Here is a 27,961-nt window from a genome sequence, read left to right as displayed (position 1 = left end):
AGGTGAATCTTTTAGCGAACAGGTCCAAAACCAAATGTTATTCTTCACGCTGACAGTCGCCGAACGATATCAGTCGCTGAGGGGTGTGGATTATCGTGAGAATGTCTTATTTATTTGATTTAATATAAGTGCCTAGGTCACGATGGTTGGGCTTGAATACAATGCAGAGTATGGAGAAGAAGTGTTTCCAAGTGATTGTGACACTTCTGAAGCCTCCAATGTGCGTCTTAGCAAACTGCTTGTGGAGAATCAAGAAAAATTTGTTTTTAACAAGCAGTATTTAAAAGGATTACTGGCATCTTCTGTCCAAGCTTTGAACCTCTTCTCAGATTCCAAGCATCATGATCATGACCAGCAAGTGTCACATGGTAAGTAGACTTTGTTGAAGCCAAATTATGCATTTTTTTTTCTCGTTACCCATATGAAATGCATTGCCTATTAAAAATACGCACTGATACTAGTACATTGAAGGATTATTAGCTCTTACCTAAAGTACCTAAGGGTCATTAGCTACCGATTTGGGCTTTGAGTGTGTTTGTTCTTCTATTATGTTTTATTTCTTGGTTTCAGTTTGTGTTTAACCAGATATTAGTTAGTGATAGGATAAATTTTATTTTTTAGTTGGTATTGCATTTTTAGGGTAATACCTATGAATGATCATAGACTAGCACCATGACATAATCATAGGCTGCAAAATTGTGTTCGAGCTTTTCAGGAAACTCAGGTTTAAAGACTGTATGTAATTGTAATTTTTATGGTGTTAACATAGCCTGGATAGTTTCTATCATATTCACTTTTCTGGCTGCAATAAGCCTTCTAATCTGTGATTGACAATAGAAGATCATGCCATGCTGATGAGCAATGCTGATGGCTGTTTGCTTGTGTGCATTAGATCATCAGCTTGATGACTAGTGGGTACCTATAATTTGTTTAGACATGTATTAAATATATTGGCAAGCAGACATTGGACAGAATGCAATTTGAGACATGATTGAAATTATTTGATGCATGGTCATTGGTCACAATTGATCCTGTCCAATGCCCACCCAATGAAGGTACCACAGATAAGACTAATAAAAACTGACATTTTCTACAAAATTTGTTTCAAAACTCATTATTTTTATGCTTTTTGCTGATGGGTATGTTATTGACTTCTTTGACACACTTTTGACTGTGACCTGACTTGAGTTATTTGTCATTATAAGTGGTTTATATTTAATTCATATATAATCAAATATGCAAGCAGAAGCAGGCAACAATGGCATTGCAAGGTTGATATTATATTTAGTTTGTCTTTACCAGAAAATGCATAACAACGCTAGTGACTGAAAATAATATCAATGGTAACAGTAGGTAACCCAGGAAGTGCACAATCATGGCTATGACTCATTTTGATTGATAGGGAGGTATTTAGCTAATAGCTATGGATATTACAGGCTGCACACTTGTACCTATTTGATTTATGAGTTGGAATTCCTTGGGAAAGTGATATTTGAAAAAGTTGTTTTGAAATTCTTCCAGGGGTGTTCATCATATTCACAGTGCTCTCAAAAATGGTTTATTGATAGGCTGGCCTGATACCTGTTAATTTGCATGTATACACTCCACATTCCCTAGATATGGTCCCATCTGCCGTTCTACAGATATTCTCTCTTGCCTACAAAACTACTCCTTAGCTGACCCACAGACCCCCACTTCCGTCCACCAGACGACCCGATGTCTGCCGACCTGGCGGCCCAGTTCGCCCAGCTGGAGGAGGACCACCCGGTGCTCCGGCAGCCCGTCTGCCTGGTGGTGCTCGGCGCCGACAACGGCGCTCGCGCCGCGCTGGTGGCCGCGCTGCTCGGCGAGCCGCTGCTGCCGCTGGCGGCGCCGTCCGGCACGGCGCGCCGCTGGCCGCCGCTGGTGGTGCGCGGCGCGTGCGACAACTTCGCCGTGATGCTGCAGGAGCGGAACGGCCTGCGCCGACAGACGGACCTGGTGGTGCGCGACACGGAGCGCGGCCGGCTCCTGGAGCCGCCCTGCCTGGCTGAGCTCGGACTCGCCGACACGGTGGGTGCCGCCGACCCTCGGGGTAGAGCCCGGGCTGGTGCAGATCCTGGACACCGCCTGACGGGGATACCAGGCCTGGGACACTGCCTTACTTGGGGGGGGGGGGGGCAGTCTGGAGCTGTGATAACTCTTCTCTTGGGAGCGGAGCACTCAGTAGGCTCAAACCCACCAAAGACGTCCTCTCATGAATTCTCCTTTCCGTGTCCGATTTCCATAATTTTTCTTGTAAGTTCCTGTCCTCCGAATACCCGCAGCGCTGATGGTTTCCAGGGACTGATTGTCGCGAGTATCCAGTCTGCATCGAGCCTCGGCAGACTTCCCGGCTAAACCGGATGTCGGGATACCTGACAGCCATTAATCAATGCTAGCTGATGTTCAGAGGCACGCATCGATGACAGGTTGTGACTGGTGCGCATTTTACGCATTGTTGTAAGCACTCGTCATTTGTCAATGTAGCTACTCGTTAAGGGCAAGCAGAATCCCAACCTTTTATGTTCTCATTTTTGCAAAGTCATGGTAATTGACGTGTACGTGACAATGTCAATGAACTCCTTATTTAGCGAACCTTTTACCTAGAAATGTTTACGGTATCTCCCGTAGTATGTTCTACAGGCTTATACGGTTTGTGTGTGGCTCGATTCGATACGTGAGGCCCGCAGTGTGACAGGTGCCCTCTCCTCGGCCAGGACGGCACGTGTGTGTGGGTGAACGTGGGTCTGAACCACCCGCTGCTGCGCGGCGACCACGTGCGGCTGGTGGTGGCTCCCACCCACCAGGCGGCCACCGTGCACTGCTTCCTCGAGGACGTGGTGCCCGTCTTCCTGCACGGCACGGCCGCCAACTGCCTCTCCGAACAGGTGGGTCTGAGCGCGCCAGCTCAGTGGGGCTCTGTGGGAACGGCGATAGATGTTTTGCTGTCCCTCTTGGCGTCATATAACCCTCAGAGGTTGGGCACGCCACCAAACCTAATCATCATCATCACTGTCCTTCTCTTAAACCTTAAGTTTCTTCGTTGAGGTGTCAACACGGGGAAGAAGACACGCCACGCTGTCGGCCTGATTTCAGTATGGATATCGTAGTTTAGCGTCACTCACACAGCTGAACCTAGCGCAAGTCAATACGTTTTGTGGAAAATTGCCTGACTTGCCTAACGCTAGTCATTTGAGTTGTCGGGCATCCTTGCCATCAGTCCCTTCCACTCCTCCTCTGTGGGGGGAGGAGGGGGGCTACTTTAAGTAGTTGCGAGTTGGGACGCACCTGAACAGCTGGCTTTGTATTGTTGAGGTGAACGAGGGGGCGTCCTTGGCCGGCCGACACCGGACGAATGCTCGGCACACACCTTGCGCCGGCCGACACCGGGCCAATATTTCCCACACAATGTGCGTCAAGGTCTGCCGAGTCATCGCTAGTCAGCGGTATCGGAGCCCACGGCGGGCTCTGTGACTTCTGGGCTACTCGACGGCTCACGTTTTAATATTTGTTCGAAAATCATCGGCGCTTGCATGTGGGGAAGTATTTTCTACTTCCACTACTTTTCTACTTCCACAGATTAGGTATGTTACGGTAATGCAAACGTTAAACTAGCAGTTGCAAGTTAATCGGTATTCGGCTCACAAACACATTAGCGTAGCATTTGTCGGATTTACACAGGATATGAGCATACGCAAAACGAGTAGCATCGCATAATGGATGTAATCAACCAAGTCAGAACGTCAAATATTTGGAAACTTCGAATAGCAACCGAATAATTTGGTTGTTGAACAACCTCTCGCTGCAATTGCTCAAAATTGTTTCAGTTGCGTAACCTTTGCCTTTTGACGGAGAATCTCCGCATTTATTGACGCTTGCGCATGTGCTGTTCATCAGGAACAAGACTACGCGGTCTTGTTCGCTCGTCGCCAGTTCACTAACTAACTCACCCCGTGCCAACTCGGCAGAAGTGAGGCTGTCCCCCTGTTCAAACTCCGATCTCCCGTCAGGAGTGGGTCTGTCCCCTGACCGCTACCCCCTCCCCCCCCCCGACCCTTCCCTCCATTAGGAACGTGCGGAGCTGGGCGACCTACACCGCATCACCGGCGGGCAGGCGGTGTTCTTCGCGGCCCCTATCGACTCCCCGGCCGAGCCGGCGGGTTCCGCTCCGCCCCCGCAGCTCTCGCTGCACTGGCCACACCGGGCCCGGCCCGGCCGGCGGCCCGGCGTGGCGCCGGCTCGGGGCAGCCCCGAGCCAGCTGTGGTGGCCCGGCCACCGCCCGGACCGCTGCTGCTCCAACTGCGGGCCATAGGTGAGAGGACGGCGGTCGGTGGGGAGGGACCGCGTGGGGGAGGTTTTGGCGAGGGTCGCGAGTCCATCCATGACGCGCTGCTTCCGGAAGGAAACGGTTATCACCCTCAGTGTGTTTTGTTTTTCTTCATTGGAACTCTTAAGTTAGCTCGATGCTTTCACTTGGTGAATACTTTTTTGCGTAAAGTATGTAATCTGACCTTTTTTGCTGACCTTTTTTGCGTTGTATATTTTTGACTTGATTTCCTGTTTTCCATGTTACAAGTCATGTATGTTTACCAATACAGTCGATGTCTATGACCAGTCTAAATTCGTATCACCATTTCAGCCATTGTTTTCGTTTATGTTTGGCAGGGTACGAGTTCAGCACCTGTCCTCCGGCGTCGCTGGGCCAGTCAGTGGACGAGCTGTTCCAGAGCTGTCAGCTGGTGGCCGGCAGTGCCGGGATGCTGGCCTTTGCACCCTACCTGAGGACCTGTCTGCAGTTGCAGCTGTTACGGGCCGCGCATCAGGTCAACAAGGTAGGTGACGGGGACTGCACAACTGTGTAACGGCTCAACAGAGTGGGTAACGGGGACTTGGCGCCCACCAGGTCAACAATTTAGGTGATGGGGAAATGCTCACTGATATGGAAGGTGGGGACAGCGAATCGCTCAGCTTCCGTCAAAACAACATTGTTTAGCTTGTGACTGTGTGATTCACTTAGCAAAATAAGACGGGGACTTTGCATTCTTCACTGAGTCAAGGCGGTGAGACTGATTGAGACTCGGCCACTGATTGGATATTGGAGAGAGTAAATATCTGCCGTATGCACCACCACAGTCGCTCCCCGTTATCGCACGTCATCGTTTGGCAGTCACCTCACTGAGGACGGGATGAAGAACTCTGCTGTCAGGTGACAAGCTGTCTGGTAATGGAGCCGATCGGAACGTGTCTGAAAATATATAAAGCAGGGATTATGTTAGTGTCGCCTGTAAAGTCAGGTACCGTTGATCGCGAGGCTTTACAATTTTTAAAGTGATTTTGGAAAGGAAGTGCTGACCGAAGTTCTTGGCCGGAAAAGGTGGTATTTATTATATCAACTCATTGTGTTGATCAATCCTTTTCCGTTAGAATGCTGAGGAATGTCTCTGACTTGCCATTGACTCGGGCACAAATGTTCCGTGCTATTTCGAAGGGGAAAAAACTCACGCAAGAAAATGGAGCCTTTCCCCAGCTATATATGTGAATAAGCTGCTATTAAATTAGATTACGCTTCTGGTGAGAACCGGTCGCCAAACGTCGCTATCAAGAAGCGTGATGAATCAAATAAGTTTTTTTTTTGCTGTAGTGTTTCCTAGTCATTTATCAGATTGAGGTAAAATCGTCAAAACTCCTTATTTAGGTCCCTCGTGCCGATAGCCTTGGAGGTCGTAACTCCATATCAAGGTGTAATATTTTTTATTGTAATGCTTACAGTAGACACGTCTGTCGGTGATTGTAGTTTTGACCATATTTCAAGTCAAATGCGTTTTTCATATTGTCATAATATGCCTATCTGCTGCTAGCCGCCCACCAGGTATACCCGTCCTACTCGTATACGGAATGGTTTATTAGAGAGCTGAAGCTGAAATAAGGAACCGAAGACGAGCAATTAAACCAGCTGTCAGAAGTCGGAACATGCTACCGACCTCACTGTTGGTAATGGACCTTAACCCGCGCCCTGCTGGGGGGTGTTTGAACACCCCCCCCCCCTTGTGGTTTTTCGCGAATATCTCAAAAACGGCGGCGCGGAGCGCCGCCGTTTTTGGTACACCTTATCATACATCAATTCTACACATGTTGTGAAAATTTCAGACCAAGGTCATTGAAGGTCAGGTCACCAGGTCACTTGAAGTGACCTCACCTCATAAAAACTTTCAATGTATGTCATAGCTACACCGAGTGACCGATCGCTTTGAAACTTTCAGCGATTGCTAAGTGCAATAGCATGTACAAAATGTTTATCTCAGAATTTTGATATCGATGACCTAAGGTCAGGTCAATTTTGCGACCTCCCCATTATAAGTCAATGGGAGAAAATTGAAATGCGCCTCTTTTGGATGAAAGACATTATAAACACTCCCAAACACCGAATTACAAGTGGTTTAGACACACTGAACTTGAAAATGGTGTCCGTGACCCTTGTTTATGCCCTGAGGTCATCTTAGGTCACGAATGGTATCTAACAGTTTTTCGCAAATAACTTTTGAAAGAGGCATGCTAGAGCGATGAAAATGCCTTAGATGTGTTCAGCTTGACGATACGGATCGACTGATATGCAACATGACCCTTTCCGGTCAGGTCATGACCTTGACCTGAGGTCAAATTTTCAAGTTGACCTTTCAAGGTCAAGTTATAGTTCATTCGATGCGTCTTGACGAGAGGAACACGATGCCGGTAAAAGTAAGCTCGTACAAGGCTTGGGTCAAAAGTTATTGCAGAGAAACTGTTTTCGAAAAAATCGGTTATTTTTGCAGTTTTTGCCCCGTGCAGGCAAAACCGTTGACGTTAGGTCAAATCTGAGGGAATTAGTCAGAAAGGGCGTTAAAAGGGCTATCGAATGCGCTTTTCCGTGGCGCTGTAGCTCTATTGGTTCTCGAGTTATGCGTTGGCTTCTTGGAAATTTTCGACATTCGACCTGGAAATCGGCGAAATTTTGCCTTCAATGACCTCTGGTGACCTCACCTTTAACCTGACCAAAAAATTGACCGAAGTGATTTCGTCATTATTTTTTACGCTCTTTCGAACGCCGCCTTCCGCGTATCGCTACGTGGCCCAGGAGCCGAGTTACAAGGGGGGGGGGGTGTTCAAACACCCCCCCCCCCCAGCAGGGCGTGGAAATCCAGGACCCCCAGCCGGGCGCGGGTTAACTTCTAAAGTAATCGTCACGCTCTCTCACTAGGCATTGTAGCACAAACCGTAGAGGGCAGGTGTATTTTTGACGAAGGCGCCGAACCGTTACGCAATGTTTCTCCCGGAGCCGGTTTGCTATCTGCTACGCTCATACGTCTGTGCTGCGTTTAAAAACAGCACCGCGCACTCGGCGGAGAAGTCAGTCTCCCGACCGAGTCCAATCATACTGATGCACAACCCGGACGCAAATTGTCGAAGGATAAATTACCAAATTCGGGCCACATTTTTTTTTTCCGGAAGTTCTGAATGTATTCCTATAAACATTGTAAACTTCACCAAACCTAGTCAAACCACCGGAACGCCGAACACAATATTTCTACGTACGACTCACCAACTTATTAAACCTCCATCAACAGCCTACGGCCGATTAAGACTAATTGAGAAAACTTGTGAAAGAGTGAAAGAAACGTTTATCGTTGCACCCGTTGCAACTCAGTATTGAAATCTAGGTAGGTCGCGAACGCCTGCTCATTTCTCAGTGCTCATTTGCCCCTGTTCAGTGTTCACTGGCACCGACGATGTCTCTCGCTGTTAAAGGGCTGAAAACACGGCTATTCTGAATGTCGCATTTGTGTCTGATCGCAGTTGCACGTGTGCCGCCGCTGGCATCCCTGCCACCATCGACCTCATCACCTCAGCAGCCCCTGTCATCGTCAGCCGCCCTACCACTCCAGCCCCCTACCACCAGCAGCCCTGCCACCTCAGCCCCTACTACCAGCCGCCCTGCCACCCCAGCCCCTGCCACCAGCCGCCCTGCCACCCCAGCCCCTGCCACCAGCCGCCCTGCCACCCCAGCCCCTTCCACCAGCCGCCCTGCCACCTCAGTCCCCGGCATCACTCGCGCGACCACCCCATCAGCTGTGCCCGACAGTGGTGACGCAGAATGGCGCCCGGCCGGCACCCGCTCCCGGCCCTCAATACACGGCACACGCCAAATGTAAGGTCGCGACTCCGCCATTCAAAACATCGCACAGGTCTGAAGTAAATTTATAAAATAAATATTGGACTCAATTCTGATGCCGGTCACGTTCAATCGTTCGCAGTTGCGATTTTTGCCGGCGTGAGGTAAATAAATTCCCCAGCTAAAATGAGTTGTTTTATTCTGGCGCGTATTTATTTTGGTGACTACGCTTTCTGCACGTGTCAAGGCCAGACGATGGAAGCGGTGGCCGAGGCAATAGGCTCAGTGAGGGAGAGACCACTGAATTACGCAGGGAGAGCTGGTGACGGTCGTCGATGATGCTGCCGCTGCCGCTGCCGCCCATGAGCTCCTGTACTCCACTACGCCGAACTCCACTACGCCGAACTCCACTCCACCTAAATCGACTGCAGTCCAAATGCCTCCACACAGTCTTAACTTAACTCCACTTCATCCCACTCCACTGCCCTCCCCTAAAGTCCACTCCAGTCCAGTCCATTCCAGTCCCTTCCTCTCCGCTCCCTTCTACTCTGCTCCACTCTTTCGGGTGAGACACGCCCCTGGCTCTGCGCTATTTCGGTCAGCCATGGCGGTACCCATGTGGCCAAAGACAGCCGTGCTTGCGACTATTCACCGTTTCTGATTTACTCTATTAATAATCGGAGCTAGGGAGAAGTGCCTGGAGCAAACCCTTTTTGCCTGCTTTTGGTGCACATACTGAATAAGTTGCTTCAGGAAATCTGAAGCACGCATAATTCGCAAAAATACTCGATGGAGAAAAAATATTCCGCCTGGATTGATTGAAAAGCCTGAAAGGAAACCATGCACTTATATAGGAGGGTCACGAGAGCAGTCGAACAAGTGCATGTCACTAAAAGATACGGAGTAGTGAGTAGGTGCTGACTGATTCGTCCCTGTATCTGTCTGCGCAACCTCCTCAGTGCTCATACGACTGAATCACTCCCAGTAGGATTGTTCTACATTTTCCATTCAATGAATGTTCTGCTCGAACGTTTTTTTTAGGGGGGGGTTAGGCCCTTTCGGTCCAATGGGACCATTTCAGAGCCAGGAGGATGGTAGGATATAGGGGGAGACATTGGTCTGGGCAGGCACCCTAGTGAGTCACCGGGGCTGAGCCCGTGCAGAGGACAGGCCACCCAGCCCCAAGGTACTCACTGCACCCGGCTACGGGGTGCGCTCCCTCGGGAGCAGCGGTGCCATTCCAAGGGAGCAGCCCGCATGAGATAAAGTTGCCTGTCCAGCCCGAAGGGGGGTTGCGGCATGGAGGAGAAGGATATCAGTATCCTGAGGATAGAAGCACGGAACGGTGAACGGTTTTTCTTTGGTAGGTAAGGTATTAGTATCGCTTACTGATGAACGGAGTTTTGAGTGGCATTTCCTAGTGCGGAATCTTGAACATTCTCAACCCTAGAAAACATTCAAACAGGCATGCTAAACGATACAAGAAACATTTTAAATGTGCAGGCGAGGTCTTCACGATGCCAATTGAGGCCATTGTCACTGGTCGCTACTCAGTCAAAGGAGCATTGAAGGTTAACACGTTTTTTTGTGGGCCGTCCTCTATTATGTAACTCACTGGATAATCATTACGATTTCAAATTCGGTCTGAAGGTGAAGGAAGCTTCGATCACTGTCGGCTATGCCATTTAGCACAATGCATGTATTAGGTCTGTGGTATCCGGCAGAACGTAGCCGACTGCTCGCGAGTCGGACCGTGTCGACTTGAAGGAACTTGTTATCGTCTCTGATGCCCGCGGACGGCCGTTCTGTTCCGAGTGCGGTGATAACGTGTCAGATAGTTATATCGAGCTGCAGTGGTTAGCAGGACAACCGGATCGGCGACAATCCGTGTTGGAGCTCTGCACAAATGCCGCAGTTGCGATAAAAATGATTTGTCTGACCTACATAGAATGAGAGCAGCACCGAGGGAATATATGTATACCCAGGCCAGGCTTGACACTGCTCGAATGGCTCGAATGACAATCTGGATTATGTCAATTGGTGCTGAAATTTGTTACACTGGACGAGGGAAAAGCGTACCTATATTATTGGCACCTTGTGCTTAGTTGTCATTTATTGTTATTGGTAGGTAAGGCCTTTTTACACGAGGATTTCATTTCACATAGTCGTTTCGCATTATAGTTAATTTAATTTATGTCACATGTCTGTCCACGGTTGCGTTTGCCAATGGTTTTCGTGTTGGGTGATGTAGTACAGAACTTCTGTAGTCATTTTTATGCGTTTACTGTTTTGACAAGGGCTCGAAATGGTCACCTATCGTAGTAAAGCACTATGCACAGTGGTATGTGATTAATGAATAATAAGTTAGGCATACCATGCGGTGTATTGCTGCAGAACGGCAGCTTAGCAGGTCCTTTTGTTGGTCAAAACATTCCTCGAAGTAAATAAATAGAATAATAATTTTTTTACTTGATATCATAAAACTGGAGGTCGGCAGCTGCCGGGGGCACCCGTATGCTGGTGAGAACCGGTTCTAGAGGAGGCGCCAAGTGGCTCGTTGGACGTCAGCTCTCGTGGGGCCAGGACCAGTGAGCTCCGAGCTGACCACTCCACTGACTGACTCGGAGGGGACCACTGACGTTGATCCCAACATAGGCGGACGAAGACAACTCGGTGCCACAAACACGAGTTGTCCGAACGCAATGGTAGGTTCCTTTATCACGCTGCTATCTAGTGGACTACCGGCGCGGTTTTTATGCAAAACTGGCAATCAACGCTTAGATGCAAAAAGTTCCTGCACCCACAGACTACACTCGTAAAGGGTTAATTTCGCCCGGTCAAAGTCCCTCTCATTATCTGGTATATATTCGCCGACCAGTATTTGGAAAAAGATACAAAAATTGATGATTTCAAGATGTTTTGAATACGTTACGTGCTTTGGCTTCTGTTATTCGTATCTGACCGTTCTAGTCCTCGATATCGCGGGCTTTCACCGCCAGCTGCGCCGCACTGGCTGGCCGGTCGGGGCGGCACAGCGCTGCGACTCGGCCCCGAGCGATTTGTTACTATTTCCAGCGCCGTATCATCTGCATGTAGCGCCTCGGCCATTGGTCTCTCCCGCATTACTAGTTCACTGAACTTGGCTGGTTTTCTGAATCTGATGGGAAACTGTTGTGGATATCCTCTAGATGGATTACAATATGAAGATTAGCTCAGCTATCTGTCACATTCTACATAAGAACGCGTACGAGCTCAGTAGGTAGGTGAATGGCTATGTTGGCATATATACTCGTATGTATGTCTTTTGGAGCACCCTAGAAACTGCGTTATTCTTTTATGACTTTTTATCTTACCTTCTCAGCAATGCAACTGGTAGCCTTTATCCGTGACAAGAAAAGTGTGCAAAAGTACATGCTGAACTGTGTAGGCATTTGCGGTGTAGTCGCAAGTAAAAAAAAAAAAAAAAAACATTCCCTATGGTTTCCGCATTAAGAAGTCTGTTTTCCACTGCCACTCACTAATTACGGGAAGACGCTGACTGGCGGGCCAATTCGAGTAATATTTGTCCAGGAGGATGGTGCCAAGTTAATTCAGATTACCGGATTAATGATTTGCGGTATTGACATTTTGTATCGTTTGACAACGATGATCACAGACCTATGGCGCGACGGTACATTGGCCTGGCCCGGGTTTGCCGCGTTAACATATGATCGCTTATCTGCTGCATACCTACCAGCGGGAGCTTGAATCGCGGGCTGTTTTTTATGACGCACAGGCTATGTCACATTGGTCTTAATTACACACAACTCATGTCAAGCAAGCCTAAATGACACACAGACTATGCCACTCTATTCTTTCTGACACATATGTTATGCTACGGTGGTTCTCAATTCTCATGACACCTTACCGGTAAACATTTCCGTTTGTATGACTCGCTAGTATGTATGACACTCCTGCCCTGACTACTCGTAGACCAATGCCCCTCCGCTCTGTGTAACATTCCCACCCGTGTGTCCGTCCAGGCACTAAATCAGCTGTGTAACGTTTTGTGTAACGTTCCCGCCCTTGTGTCCCACCAGGCGCTGAACCAGCTGTGTAACGTTCTGTGTAACGTTCTGTGTAACGTTCTGTGTAACGTTCTGTGTAACGTTCTGTGTAACGCTCCCACCCTTGTGTCCCACCAGGCGCTGAACCAGCTACTGCGTGCGTTCATCCTCTCCGCGTTCGACATGGCTCGCGAGATCCAGATCACACCCCGTCGGCTGCAGTACGCGCGACAGACCGAGGCCGAGCTCTTCAGCAGCGTCATGGCCATCGCGGACAGCAACCAGCTGCACATGTCGCAGATGGTGAACCGCGCCTGCGTCAGCATGAGGGACGAGCTGCTCAGTCAGGCGGCCATGTATCAGTTCAGAGGTGAGGCGATCGGAGGGTATGGGACCGGGCAAGGGGTGGGTCGGATAGGATGGCACCGGCTGTAAGTTTAGTTGAGTCGAATAAGACTGCTTCTGGCGACGAATTGAGTCACAAAAGGCGGCACGGATTGATGAGTTGAGTCGGATGAGACAACTACATGAGTTGCCACGAGTTGAGTTTGGTGGGTGGGTTACCAAAAAATATGAGACAGACGTTAGTCGGTGACCTGCGATAGTGGAGATGTCATCACCCGGGTCGGACCAAATTTTACTTAGCTCTGGCTGGTGCAGTGTGTTTACAGCGCATTATTTAGTCGGTATTCCTGGAAAACCCAGTTGTGTTGATTTCAAACGAGTGAAGGATGTGGTAATGCATTTGCAGACGTGCAAAGCGGACCGGTTTTGTAATTCAAGCTTTGAATACCGTTGTTTACTTTTGAATGGCCGTCGTTAAATGGCCATCACCGTGGTGTGAGGGTGGTCCCAAACTCCTAGCTAAACATTATCGCGTTGGTCATTGGGTTCCGATCGCCGTCGGCGGCGGTGGCACGCCATCGGTAGCCAGTTAGTGCTTGTCGCCACCGCGGTCCCAGCGATACCCACAGCACAATCAGCGTGCCACTCCCGTCCACCCCAGGGGCCAATCGGCTGGGTGTGTCATTTTTTACTGTCAGATCTGTCTACGAGTCGCGATAGAGACGCCGATGGCCCGGGTCTGATAGGTGTTTGTGTCGGGCTGGCTGAAGGCGGCGGCGGGCGGTGGTGGGGTCAGAACATTCCTCGCGCGCTGGGCTGGGTGGGGCAGAGCGGTGACCGCCGGCCGGTGCACCTGGCTGTGCGTACGGTGACCTTTGGCGGCGGGGAGGGAGGAGGGGAGGGGAGAGGGGCGGACGAGGTCATACTCGGCGGCCGGTGCTGTCACCAGGGCCCTGTTTCACGGCACGCCGCTACCCGCCGCTAACCGCTGCTACCAGGTATTGGCGCTTCGTTTTCCATGGAAACGTGAGCAGACTGAGCAATTTTGCTTACTTTTCCATGGAAACTGAAGCGTCAGTGCTGGTAGCGGCGGGTGCTGCATATCAGGGCCCTGGTAGCGCTGTCGACGGCGGAGGAAAAGTCGCGGCCGGGCCGCTCACGGTTCGTCGGAAGGTCATCTCAGGCTCAAAAGAAACGATATATACCATTCGAAAGCTGACGGTGAGCTGAATCCAAAAATGTAATTTTTATCCAAATCGATCGATGGCCTTTTTTGAAAATTGCGTCTTTGTAAAAACTTTATAATATTTTATTCAACGGGCTGTCCCGGACGTTCTTGAAAACATAAACATGTATTTTTTAGTTCCAGTGAAAGCTGAACACCAAAAGAACAATATTTAGCGAAGCAATATTTCCAACCATTAATATGCGTCTCCCACAGCCGACAATAAGGCGCAATCACACAGCTCAGTGTCACGATGGACCAAAGTCAGCCACACAGAAGCGTGAAATGACTCATATCGACTCGCAGACCCGGCGCTCTCGGCCCGCCTGACCGGCCACGGAAAGAACGTTCGGCTCTCGTTCTACTAAACAAATGTCATATTTGTCAGTTTAACTGTCCACATCGCTATTAAAGTTATTCAGGATACCTGTGAAGAAAATTCATTGTTCTGCTTGATTTGCAACATGCTTTAATTTACATTTTTCTTATACATGCTTTGTTCCATCCAGCTGCGCTCAGTGCCTGCGCAGGGGAAGTGAGCGGGGTTTCACTGTCAGAGGCTGTACTGGTGACAGCTGCTCGGCCGTGCGACCGGTCAAAGGTTACCCTACCCCACCGGGCGCTACCCCCACTCCACCCGAGCTGAGGCCGGTGCAGCCTCTGACATTTCAGCGCGGCCAATTTTCCTTATATGGGCATGATGCCAAGCTCAATTGAGCAAAGTAGACATGAACAAATGCAAATTAACGCATGATGTGAAGATGACAGAACAATGAATTTTCTTCACAGGTATCCTGAATAACTTTAATAGCGTTGTGGACAGTAAAACTGACAAATATGACATTTGTTTAGTAGAACGAGAGCCGAACGTTCTTTCCGTGGCCGGTCAGGCGGGCCGAGAGCGCCGGGACTGCGAGTCGATAAGGGTCAGTTCACGCTTCTGTGTGACTGACTTTGGTCCATCGTGACACTGAGCTGTGTAATTGCGCCTTATTGTCGGCTGTGGGAGACGCATATTAATGTTTGGAAATATTGCTTCGCTAAATATTGTTCTTTTGGTGTTCAGCTTTCACTGGAACTAAAAAATACATGTTTATGTTTTCAAAAATGTCCGGGACAGCCCGTTGAATAAAAGATTATAAAGTTTTTACAAAAACGCAATTTTCAAAAAAGGCCATCGATCGATTTTGATAAAAATTACATATTTGAATTCAGCTCACCGTCAGCTTTCGAATGGTATATACCGTTTCTTTTGAGCCTGAGATGACCTTCCGACGAACCGTGCGCTGCCGTGACATCCGTACACCGTGGCCCGAATAATTTTTAGCTTCAGACCTGTGTACTTTCAGCTTCTTGCGTCCTTTCTCCATAACCTTTGAGCTCTTGGAAGTTGACATGACATGCTATCTCATGACCGAATGTCATGACATTTTTCAGCACGAATGAATGGTTTGAATACTTGAGGCTTAGCATTGTCAGAAGCCTTTAGTAACTGTCAGAAGCTTTTGTTGTCTTCGTTTGGGAAGACATTCTTTTTATACGCTCACACCAGGTCCGGTGTCGTCGACTGGCTTCTGAAACTGACGTGAGCACCCGCTGGCCCCCACAGTTGTTCGTCCTACCGAACTGGTCCCCTTTAATTGTCTCACCCAACCCGCTGTCCCAAGAGTCAGCCGTTAGCTCTCTAGCCCCGCTAATGTTCTGTCTCACCCTGTTGAGATCTCACCCTGTCATTCCAGGCTTTATGGAAAAGGACACTCTCAATCGCTCTCTTTCCCACGCCACTAGCCCCGCAGCTTTGTCCCTCTACAGTTATTCCTAAAACCGTTGTTACCACCCACCTGGGTCGCTGAGTGACACGGGTCTCCGTCTGAACCCGATGACGTCACTCTGACATGTCGGTGACGTGTCGAAATGTTACACCCGCCGCCGGGCTGTCGCGTGGGTGGACGTACGCACGTGGTGTTGGGGGGGGGGAGGGGGATCGGCGTTAACTGACTTTTAATTCGCGCATGGTTTGTAGGTCTTGCATTAGACAGCGCTCCAATGCTTGTAAATTTAGTTATCTGCATTAGCGTCGGTACTTAATGTATGCCAAAGCCGACACTTGATGGAATGACAAGCTACACGAATAAATAATTTTCAAATCAAATATTAAAGTTCGCACAAGTTTCGGCTGTATCCGGTCACGCTCAGTTCTTATGGCACCTATTAAGTTTGTGCTTGTTTTTGACAGAGCCTAAAAATAAACAAATATAAACCGAATCCTGCTGACGCAGACAGGTTTTTCGGGGAAATTGACGTAAAGTTGGGGATATTGGTGAGGCCGAGTGGCCAGATTACGATCTTGTGGTCCCTCTGGCGGATGGCCTGAGCGACACGCTGGTGTAGGGCGAATTCCGTTTTGAACACTTGCGTCGATGTGTTTACTGGTCATACATGACCGCTAATGTGGGCTAGGTGTAATGTCCAGACGCTCATTAACCGACGCGGATAGAGAACATACCTAACCCATGCCTTGACGTGGATGTTTGATGTTACACAGGAATCTACTGGAATGTGGAGGGACGCCACCCATGAACATTGAACAATGTCCCATCGGGACGATAAAGAACACAGCCCATGTAGTACGCTTATTTATCAGGTCGAAAGTATGCGGGGTGGGGCGCCGCCCGGGTTTTCTTCAGTGAGGGAGGCGAGGGCATAGGACGGATGGCACGTGTGCTCTACTACTGCTAAATCAAAGTCCCGCGCCGTGGGATTTTCAATAAAAATTTGGAGGGCAAAGGAAAGATTCCAACAGGTCTGTTGACAAGTGAGGCGATTATAGCAACGCACAAAACTTGAGTAAAAAAAATATATATATATAATAATAATAAGGTCAGGTAAAGTGAGTGGTGATGCGTAGGGACCTTCCACCTCTCACGCTCCAAGAATTATCTCGCTCAGAGCTAAGTCTCACATTTCTAATTGAGACAGGAACACGAGACTAGGCGGCCATATGTTTTCATATGCTATCCTGTTACCTTTTTCTTTTTAACACCTGAGTTCGGTCTGGTATGATGATACCCACCGGCGGCGCGGCTACCGGTCCAATTACGGGTATTATTAGTTTCCCTGGTGACTGTATCAGGGCGATAAAGTTGACATCAAAAAAACATCAAGAGAGGGGTATGGCGTCATCTCATCGAGAATAAACCAAGCTATGCGTATTTGAGATGTCAGTTTCCAGGATAAAAACAGGGGCTACATCAGTTGCGCAGAGCGTGCTAAATCACACTGCCTTTGACGGGCCTTGCTTTTTATACCGAACAGAGCGAAGGTCTTGAGGTGTTGTGATAAATTTTATGCCATGCTCATTGTCTGATTACTACGCAGTGATGTGTCTGTATTGACTTCCTTTGGTCTTTTTCGAACGAGTCTTACAGAAGTTGCACTTGTGATCTGTCTCTGCACTTGTGTCACTCAGCCCTGCAGTGATATGGCGACGTAACTGTAAACACGGAGGACGGCCCATCGTCCCTGACCTGTCCTAGTTCCTCTCCCACTCAACACGAGAACCAGAGTGTGACTAGAAACGAGCGTTCACATATCACGATCCGCCACCTCTCGCCCGCTGCCTAGGTCAACAGTTTTCACTTGCGTCGCCTGGGTATCGTACGAGCAAGCGAGCGGCGCGGCGATGCGCCGTGCGGCTGTGTGGCTCGCGTGACCTTGAGGGCGCTGGCCGCGACCTTCCCCCTCCTCCTTCCCTCCCCCTCCTCCGTACGGTAGGGAGGGGCAGAGCTGGTGGTCGCCCTGCCGACCGCAGGTGAATGCGTGTGTAAGGCTGCTACTGGCTAGCGTATGGTGAAAATTGGCATCTTCTCCGCACCGTTCTAGATAAGAAGTCCTCCAGACTCCCAGACATTGCTTCGCATTTGTTTACTTGTTAGTACAGAAGTACTTAAAGTTCGGTAGGCTGAAAATACCGATACCCACTGATTGCGACGGAGATGGTTATCAGTGCTTTTGATTATATGTCGAATGCAGTGACGCCTTCTTACAGGACTAAGGTGCTAATTCAGGGATAGACAAGTTACATCCGTGTTTCTAATATGGTCGGTGTCAGCTTCAAGAAGCGTATGCCATTTGCTATGTCAAAAACATTCTTGTTGCATAATTGTAATATTGGTTTCAAGATAACGGACCTTACGACTAGCAGTTGAAACGTGATAACCAAGTTCCGGAGATTCATATGATCACAGTTTACCGGTCATGTTACCATTACACCGCGCCGCTCCTATAAATAGTATACCACTAAAGCGGTAACTTATTTGGATGGGCTGTATCTGTCGCAAATATGGCATATCTGGCAAAGTTTGTTGCATATCTAACTCAGCCCATCTCAGAGTTCTAAATACACCAGTGACCATAGCCGGCTTTACTCCTCTGTGTTCGAAATAACAATTGTCATTTTTAAGAAACCTCTACGACCAATAGTCCCTACGCCATTCGTTCTTGAATTGAGCTGTGAACTTCACGTAACTTGTCACTGATTTAGCAGATCTTATTGTATGATAATAATAGCAGCCACCATTTAGGTGGCTGCTATGCGTATGCGGTGGGCAACCTTCACGCCTCCATGCGTGCGCCATCTGCATATCTGCAGTGTGGCACGATATGACACCGTATTAGAGTGAGCGATAAGCACGGCTGCATATATGCAGTGTTGCTCGATATGACACATTGATATTAATGTCGCTCGGCTAGCAGCCTCAGCAGACGCTGCGGATGGTGAATCACTAGGCGTGGCGAGCTCGCCAGCCGTGGCGACGTTTATAAGAAGAGAAGTGAGGTCTGGGAATGTATTTATACAGTCGGTATACTAAGCATGCTCTCTCCGTTCATAATATGAGATGGATGTAAATGGTTGTGAAATGTTCATTGCTCCTCCATGCAGCCAAAGGTGAAATAATCTGAATTGGAGCACGTTTTCTTCAGCCTGGCGAGATGATTTACCCAGAGTTTATTCGATTCTGTTCATTCGAGTTCACTGCCCTATGTAACATGGTCCTATCACAACATCCTGAATATCCTGGCGTGGGAAGATCATTAGTATGCGGACAGCCGACTTGACTTACGCCTTGGCGACTCTGGTGTAATTTTAAGCGAGGATAGGAAGGGAACCTTGGCGTCTCCTCTGACCGACCGTGACTGGTCAGCAGAGCATAAAAAGTTGTCCTTGTGCGAGGCGATGATGTATGTAACGTGGCGCTACCGCATATGAGAGGCGACTTCCGACCTTGACTTGTTATTTCTGCCAGCCGATGTGTAAGATATCATTGTTACTACCAAATAGGTACATTTATTTTGGTCGGCGGACATGCCAGAAAAAACTGTTTGTGTTTTTTATCGTGATTGTGATACATTTGGATGCATTTCGCTTTCTTCGTGAAGTTCCGAATATAACATTGTCTCACGGATTGTAGCACTTGAGTGCCGTCCGTCTCCTTTACTCTGTGACTCCTCGCAGCGCTATTTATTACCATTCTGCAGTTCCACTCCCACACACACACCCACCCACACACACCAGCTCTCAGAACGTTCCGCTGACCACGCCCTCTTTTTGTTGAAGTAGATGGATATCCGAGGCCAGAACACAATATGTTGAATGACCCGACTCTTTTCCATTGCCCGTTGTCCCCCTCCCCCCCCCCCACACACACAGCCACACACTTCTCAGGACCGATCGCTCACCCCCCCCCCCCCCCTCTTCCAGACGTGGAGGTGTCGGAGACGGGCGCTATCCGCTCGGCGCGGCAGCTGCAGCAGTGCACTGCCGAGATCCAGAACCTGCTGCTGGCGGCGCTGAACCGTGCCGTGGCCGGCCAGCTGGTCGGCAGCGTCGACTACATGCAGGAGAGGCTGGTGGGCACCCTGCAGCGCTGTCTGCTCTCACTCGAGGCGCATGATGATGGTGGTAGCGGAGAGGCCAGCAATGCCCTCAAACAGGTACGGTGGCCGGCGATGGGGTGTAGAGGAGAAGGATTTCAGGGCTGGATGAGGGCCGGGTCTAGATCAGGAGGTGTGAGGATGTGTGGACCTGGATATGCACTTTACACATTATACAGTTGATGTGGATACTATGGTCCGTGTGATGTGGATAATATGGTCCGTGGATACCGTAGTTGGCCTATCAGACGTTATATACTTACATGATCAAAAGCCAACGGTTCACCGGTTTCCTAGAGAAAAACGTTAACATCTTTTAGCACATGAAATGATGTTTACGTTTGCGTAACATGTGAACTGATGTTTACAAAAGCATTTAGCATAATGTTACGGTCAGGATAAATTCCTTCGCCGTTACATTCGATCGCGTATTTCACCATCCCCGTTACTTAACCTCTGTCTGACCGTAACCCTTGCCTCGCCGCGCAGATCCTGAACTCGGCGTACAGTCTGGAGATCTCTGTGGAAACCTCGTCCAGCGTTATCACCTCGCTGTGGGAGTGGCTGAAGCAGCTTCTGGACGTGATGCCCTGGAAGACGCCGCCCTGTGTGGACGCCCTCTGGCGCCGGAAGGTGGCCACGGAGATGCTGGATAACATCAACGAGCTCCGTCTGAGCAGGGTCATCTGCTCACAGGTGAGGGGTGGGACCGTGATAGGGGCGCTTTGACGGCCGGGTAGGGGGCGCGCACAGTCCGGACAATGCTTCGCTCGTGCGGGGTGGCATGTTCCTACGCTTATATAAGTGGTTTCTTATTTGTCAGTCTTGCTATTTTAGGCACGAAACTGTACGCGAATATTGAGAGACGCTATTCCACTCGGCTGACTCACTTTGTCTCTATAATGATTCTCTGTTGCTTCGAATTTCCTTGTGTGCAGTGTCTACATTTCCTATCTGCAATATCTACAGTAGGCATCTTCCATCACCAATGAAGCCTCTACAGCACACCTTTTCTGTCCTGTCCCCATCTAACCGCTCCCCTATACCTTCCTCCAGCTCCGCGACCGTCTGCGGAGGGCCCACGAGGCGTTCGTCCGCTCCATCGGCCGGCTGGAGGCGCAGCTGGATGGTCGACTGGAGCAGACCGAACGCGACCGGCTCCGTATGAAGAAACTGCACGCGCCACACGTGGCCCGGCTGGCGCTGCAGGCGGCCGCCTACGTGGACGCCGCCCGATTCGGTGAGCGGGAGGAGAGGGGGTTGAGGTGATCTAGAGATGAGGCAGAGGCAGAGGAGGAGGAGCCGAAGGAGGAGATAGAAGAGTTGCGGGAGAAGTGTTGATGCTTTTGATTGGAAGTAGTAAGGAGGGCAGGAGGTTCCGGAAGACAGGGGTATCTCAGCTGGCTCTGGAGAATCATGTGCTCTGTACGGCGTTCAGTATATAATTGAGTCTTGATGTCTGGCGACCGGCTCCGTCCGTGATTTCAGGCGTCCCTCAGTTGGCCCGAGAGATCGGCCGCGGCCAGTACGGCGTCGTGTACAGCAGCGGGGAATGGGCCGGCCGACGGGACTGGGCAGTGAAGTCGGTCATCCCGCCCGACGACCGACACTGGAACGACCTGTCCATGGAGTACTTCTACACCAGGTCAGGCATGGCGGATGGCGCTTATCGGATGGACAACCAATAGAAACATTTGCAATCGGCTATCGGCTTTTCAAAGGAGTTATATAAATTTTAAGCGTTCGTTTAGCTGGGTGAATGCCTGTGGTGATTCTGAAATCAGCATGATTGCATGAGCTGCTCGCAAACAATGTTGTAAATTAGCAGCTCATGCATCCCAATAATTTGTGAAGTTCTAATGCCAGTATGTTATCAGTAAGAGTTGCGACATTGTCATATATATTGGTGTACATTGTACACTTTACAAATTCATAAATGATTTTAATGTCTCCCATTATGTCAAACCTTTCAGTTTATAGTTAATGATACTGACTTGCACCATCAGCTAGTTTCATATAGCAGTGACTTGCGTCATCAGCTAGTCTTCCATATCGCATCCCCTTTCCACAAAATTTTTCTGTCTCCGCGTTGTCAAGTGCTTGTTCCGCTGTGTAACGCTCTCTCCCTTCCGACAGATCTCTGCCCGACCACGAGCGTATCGTCAACATCCGTGGGCTGGTGATCGACTACAACTACAGCCACAGTCGTATGTCTGCTGCCCTGCTGCTGATGGAGAGGCTGCAGACGGACCTGTACCTGGGCATCCAGGACGGACTCGACCTGCCCACACGGCTGCGGGTCAGTGTACTGACACACTGGCACTGATACACTGACACTGACACAGTATGTACAGACGGATTACAGATTACAGATTACAGATTACAGATATATTCAGACAAGGTCCTCTCAATAGTGAGGCTTTTCACATGTCCACGTCATGATAGTGTGATACAAAACGAGGAACAGTGTGCAGCACGCATAATTCCCACACACGCACCCATACATGCTATTGCTCATGTCTGTTGCTTAGACAGCAGCAACTTTCGGATGTTCGCCCGGTACGACAATGTCCCTGGTTCTACTCCAAGTTCGTTCATACGAGTCACACCTCGGTAGCACAATCTACGTCTTCCCGACTCCGTTCGAATGAAGGGGAGGGTGAGGTAGCTGGCCTGCCTAGTGTTGTGCCGGTGCCGCTGGCTAGCCCGCTGCCCCAGCGTACCTTTGAGGTACTCCGGCTGCTCCGACACAAAGATACGCTCGACAGCACTCACTGTGTGGTATGTTACCAAATCCTTGGCAGTCAACCACTTCAGCTGCTTGATGACAGCCGCCACGCTATCACGTCGTCGCCGACCGGACACAACGCGTGCACAAAAGTTTATAACTTTTTGCAGCCGTCCTAACTGCACCTCACCACACGAGCCGTACACCGACAGACAGTACCGCAGCACAGATACAACCAGGGCTTCAACTATCGGCTTCAGTGCTGACCGCGGTATAACGTGACGAGCGTGCAGTAGCGCTGTCAGCATCCCGGTACATTTCCGCGCCACACCGTCTACATGGGACACAAAGCTGAGGTGACGGTCGATCGTCACTCCTAGATTTTTAACAGTTTTTTAACGGATCTGTACCTGGGCATGCAGGACGGCCTGGACCTGCCCAGTACCCACACGACTCCGGGTAGGCAGTAGGCATACTGACACTGACACTCTGACACATTGACACACCGACACCGACACCAACACACTGCAGACTAACACTGGCACACGGACACTGACGTACTGACTTGGACACCTTTCTCTGCGTCCCGCGAGACGGACGCTATACCTGACAAGACGTCCGAGAGAGTAGAGACCGCAGTGTTTGCTCTTCGACACTCTCTTGCTGACGCTGATCGGGACGGACGTGCCGTCGGTCGAGCCGGACAATGACACTGTGACTCGCAAGTGACATAACATCGTACATCTGACAAAGACAGCTACATCTGACAACGACTCCGATATTTAACACCTGACATTGGCTGCTGTACTTCACTCGCTTTGGTTCTAACTTTAGGGATGTGATCTAGTTTCAATAATATTACCTGCGAAGCAATGTGGTAATAACTGTGTTATCTAACGCCGGCGCGTTGTTCGACGCTGTGCTTTCATATCATGTATTTCTGACGCGCCCTCTGACACCTTTTTCTGTCGTCGTTCCCAGATCGCGCTGGACGTGGCGCAGGGAGCTCGGTTTCTGCACTCGCAGGGGCTCATCCACCGGGACATCAAGCTGAAAAACGTCCTGGTAAGCTGCTGTGATCCCTGCCCGCCTGCCGGCGCGATATTTATAACGTAGCTGCACCGGACCTGACCCAACGCTGCTGTAATGTGAACTCTCCAACTCTGTAAATAGAGGCGTTGTTTAGGTGGCGTGGGTGGACGGTATGGTATATGGCTACTATAACGAGGTCGTGCTTTATATAATATATGGTTGTTGACCTTGGCGTGAATCTGTGGTCCCGGCCAGTGGCCTGCAGCTGTTGTAAGCTCAGCATGCATCTGTTTGTATGTACGAACTAGCCATGTCTGCACTCATTCCGTAAGTGAAGGGTAACTTTTGCCATCCCCCGCAGCTGGATAACGCGAACCGAGGCAAGCTGACCGACCTGGGCTTCTGTAAGCCGGAGGCGATGATCTCTGGCTCGGTAGTGGGAACGCCCATCCACATGGCGCCAGAGCTCTTCAGGTAGGTTTACGAGCGGCGACAGCCTCGCACTTATTGGGCTGTCGGGTTACGGGGAGCAATTGAACGCGTTTATATACGTGACCCTACGGTTCAGTTGGGAATGCCTATCAGAATGGTTCTCAGAGCATTTTCATTAATACCGGGAGTTCCTAAATAAACAGTCGAATTATTTTTGCTTCTAGTGGCGTCAACTAACAAAATCACAACAATCAAATTGCACGTGATGATAGCACGTGCAATGCCATTTTATTTCATACCAAAATCAATCACTTTCTATCATGCAGCCGTATAGTACAGACATAAAAACAAAAATAGTACATTTCTATTTTGAGACAAAGTCAATCGTTGCAACACAACGTAAGCTACGCCGACACTTAAAAAGGACCCAAGTGCCATCAAGAACCGTCATTTTAAGTATAGTTGAGAAGTTTTTGGCAAGAGGTAGTGTGGAGAACGTAAAAAAGGGTAAATGTGGCCGAAAAAGAACCAAGAGGACGCCTTTAAACGCCCAAAAGGCACGAGAAGCCCTCCAGAGGAGCCCACAAAAGTCGCTCAGACGGCTGGGCCAGGAACTGGGCTGTAGCAAAACCACCGCTCACCGTTTGGCCAGAAACGACGTTCAGCTGTTCCCGTATAAGGTCTCCGTTCACCAAGCACTGTCGAAAGTCGACAAACAGTCACGGCTTCTTTACAGCGGCTGGTTTTTGAGAAATTGCGAGCAGGACAATGAGTTCCTTCACCGAATCTGGTTCAGCGACGAAGCCCATTTTCATATGGATGGCCGCGTGAACTCCCAGAATTTTCGATTCTGGTCGACGGAGCCACCCGATTTGGTCGCGGAAGCCCCTCTGCACAGTGTGAAGTGCACAGCCTGGTGTGCAATGAGCAGCAGTGGCATAATCGGACCTTTCTGGTTTGAGAACGACGCTGGGGAGTCTGTCACCGTCAACGCTCAGCGCTACCGGCAAGTCCTAGCCAAGTTCTGGACTGCGCTGAACAGGCGGCTGGGTGGAGACAGGCAGCTGATGGACCAACAATGGTTCCAACAAGACGGAGCCTCGGCGCACACGGCCGTTGCGACTCGAGAATGGCTGCGGAACCGATTCGGTTCGCGGGTTATCTCCCGCAGAGAGGTGCGGACCTGGCCCCCGCACTCTCCGGATCTGACCCCACTTGACTTCTTTCTCTGGGGTCACCTGAAGTCACAGGTCTACAAAAGCAACCCCAGAACCACAGATGACCTCAAGAGGGCCGTGTCGTCCGCGGTGCGCCGAGTGCGGCCGGAGATCTGCCGGGCTGCGGTGGAGTCCGCTCGGCGACGCGCAGAGCTGTGTGTGGAGCGAGAGGGGGCTCATCTGGAACACGTCCTCTGTGGCCGCAAATGAAGAGACAGCAAAAAGAAGATGGTATCACGTGAAATGGCATCGACTATTGTGTATGTTAGAAAGTGATTCGTTTTTGTCATGCCTTCCATGCTGATAATATACAGCTTTTACATACGACTGTTTATTTAGGAACTCCCGGTATGTATTTGGCCGAATTGAGTTTTACGTTTTTTTTTTTTGTTATTTGTTCTTACTGGTCATTGGCATAACTGCAATGCCTGCAGCTGTTACATGAAAGGGCAGCTTGTATCTAAGCGGCCCTTTCCTTCAGCCCAGTGGATCTCCACTGGGTAGACTGCCGGGCTGGTGCACTGAGCTTCCTCCCGTTGACGTTTCAGCGGCCAGTACGACCACAGTGTGGATGTGTACGCGTTCGGCGTGCTGCTCTGGTACATCCTCTCCAACGACGTCAGGATGCCCGACGTGTACGAACAGTGCGACAACAAGAACGACCTCTGGAAGTGCGTCAAACGAGGTGAGCTGACCGCCCGGACCTGGCCAAATCATTGAGCCGAATCAAGCGACTGGCGCGGCTGAGGTGAAGCCTTTCGAGCGTCACGAGGAGGTGTTCAACTGTAGGTACTTCTCGATTTTCACGGTGCGATATAGCCTCGCTGCTGGTGCGCCATGTAATACCAAATCATCATCGAATCATCGTTTTTTAGAGTGAGCTATCTATCTGGTGTGTTGGTATCAGCTGTTCAACGGCTGTCTGTGGGGCTCTAGTACCACCCATCAGACTACCTTCTGTCCTATGTCACTGCTTTCACTGCCATTCGGTTCTGCCGCTCTCTGCCACTGCCAGCACATGCCGTTTCACCGTTGCCGTCTTCTGTGGTTGCTAGTGCTTCCTGTCATTGTCATTGTCGCCTCGCCGTCTCCGGCCGCCCGTACAGACCACCGTTCACCATCCCTTCTCTCCCTCCAGGGCTGCGTCCATCCCGGCCGCGCCACTGCAGCGACCTCGGCTGGGAGCTGGTGACGGCCTGCTGGCGCGGCGAGCCCCGCCACCGGCCGCTGTTCGGCGTGGTTGAGCTGAAGCTGCACCAGATGCTGGATCAGCTGGAGGCGGTGCCGGCCGACCAGCCGCCGCCGCCGCCGGCCGCCGAGGCGCCCGCCGCACTTGGTAAGAGACTGGTGGGAGTTCTGCTGGTCATTGGGTGTGAATTTTTGGGCGCATTGCTATAATTGATGTGGACATGGCTCAGTCCATGGTAAGGTAATCCCCTTGTGCTAGATCGTTAAAAAAAAAAAAAATGAGAGGCATTTGCAAATTTTAGCCACATTTCTGGTCTTGTAATGTCTTCTGGTATATAAGAGCTTCAACATCGAATAATAAAAGAGAACGTTAATAAAAAGCGTACATCTGAATAAGCATAGATGGTGGCACTCTGTCGCCAGGGACAGTCCATGATGGCTGTGATGTGATTACGGTCCGTTATTCGACGGTAACGCTGCTCCCTCGGGCCGCCGCTATGTGGCAATATCTGACGTCTCCTCCCCTCCCTCCACAGACGGGAGCGCCGTCATACCGTGCTGGTCGTGAGGCGGCCGGTGCGCCCGCCGCACCCTCCCCTGTCCCCCTGGCTGTGAATGGACTCTGTCCGTGCTAACCCTGCGTCCCGACGGTGTTAGGAGTGGTACCGAGACTGGCGCTGCACCGCGTGTTTTTCAAGGAGAGTGGCGCTTTTGAAGTGTGTGAAACTGAGTGTGCAATGAAGGATCTGAAATGATGGCTTTGGTTCATGAAAGGAATCAGAAATCGAGGTTTCTTGCTTGGGTGCTGGATGATTGTAAAGTACCTGTCTTAGTTTTGTTCGATGACTTGTGTATCATGTTCTACGATTAGTTTTTGACCTCAGTCTAGTTTTACACTATATTTCATGAACTTTTCTTCATGATTGTCATTCCGATTACTTGATTTAGTGCCACCTGCCATGGTGGCTAGCCTGTCCATAAAGTGTCATGTTTTCTACTGTGGAAAATCTTGATTGTTCCTCTATGAGCGCTAGTTTGTATGTGTGTGTAGCTGTCGTGTCTTGTAACCAGTGCCTAACACGGCAGTGAAAGCTGTGCGACTCAGGATGAAGACTGGATGGCTGCGGGGCCTCTGTAGGTGGCAGGACGATTTAGGCTTTCTGCACTGGACTGACGCCGTCCATCCAGTGATTCGCGACTGCTTGCTGGCGCCAGCTGCATCGCATGGCAATACCGAGGTGTCCCTGCTCATTGATGGGATGTCCAAGGGCTTCCGGGGGCTCCGTCCGTGCCTTCTAAGTGCCGCTCGCATGGAAGGATCGCATGGCCTGCCTGGCCCGCGTTCAAGTGTTGTTCTTACGTGGTAGGTACTTAAAGGCGTGGCTGGTGGCTCACGAGAGAAGCTGGTTCGATTGTTGTGGCCTGGTGCGTCCGTTGTTGGTGCGTTACGTTGAAGTCAACGATCTGCCGCCGTGCGCGTTCCTTTTATCGGGTGTTGTATGTGTGAGACAGTGCCTCCCTTAACGGTCGCGCGTATGGGCCTAGGAGTTGATAGCCACCCGACCGCCAGCCGCTTTTTACATTGTTAGGGGGCGAGTTTTAGGTCGCGCCGATGTGTGCCTGCCCACAATATACGAGACAGTGAG

At 50.1% G+C, this 27,961-nt stretch overlaps 1 protein-coding gene across 1 annotated transcript; it reads left to right on the top strand.

Annotated features, from left to right (window-relative positions):
* The first annotated feature begins 53 nt into the window (after nt 1–53).
* LOC122370253 (dual serine/threonine and tyrosine protein kinase-like) lies at nt 54–27,961 on the top strand. The gene is made up of 16 exons (XM_043345699.1): nt 54–368; nt 1,709–2,052; nt 2,739–2,909; nt 4,091–4,334; nt 4,688–4,854; nt 12,353–12,584; nt 19,546–19,778; nt 20,208–20,414; nt 20,775–20,958; nt 21,207–21,363; nt 21,855–22,017; nt 23,428–23,511; nt 23,840–23,952; nt 25,676–25,812; nt 26,266–26,463; nt 26,852–27,961. The coding sequence occupies exons 1-16, from the start codon at nt 143–145 to the stop codon at nt 26,881–26,883; spliced, it is 2,892 nt and encodes a 963-aa protein (XP_043201634.1). The 5' UTR covers nt 54–142; the 3' UTR covers nt 26,884–27,961.

This window comes from Amphibalanus amphitrite, unplaced genomic scaffold (genome assembly GCF_019059575.1).
Source record: "Amphibalanus amphitrite isolate SeventyFive unplaced genomic scaffold, NRLGWU_Aamphi_draft 001114F_arrow, whole genome shotgun sequence".
NCBI classification, from domain to species: domain Eukaryota; kingdom Metazoa; phylum Arthropoda; class Thecostraca; order Balanomorpha; family Balanidae; genus Amphibalanus; species Amphibalanus amphitrite.
Note: the sequence above shows the minus strand (reverse complement) of the source record. Positions and strands in the feature narration are given on the sequence as shown.

What these genes read in the sequence shown, in the direction of transcription:
- LOC122370253 (XM_043345699.1), top strand. Translation starts at nt 143, where the DNA reads ATGGTTGGGCTTGAATACAATGCAGAGTATGGAGAAGAAGTGTTTCCA. An exon ending in GCAGGGTCATCTGCTCACAG is followed by an intron (nt 20,415 to 20,774) that starts GTGAGGGGTGGG and finishes ACCTTCCTCCAG; the next exon opens with CTCCGCGACCGTCTGCGGAG. An exon ending in ATGGAGTACTTCTACACCAG is followed by an intron (nt 21,364 to 21,854) that starts GTCAGGCATGGC and finishes CCCTTCCGACAG; the next exon opens with ATCTCTGCCCGACCACGAGC.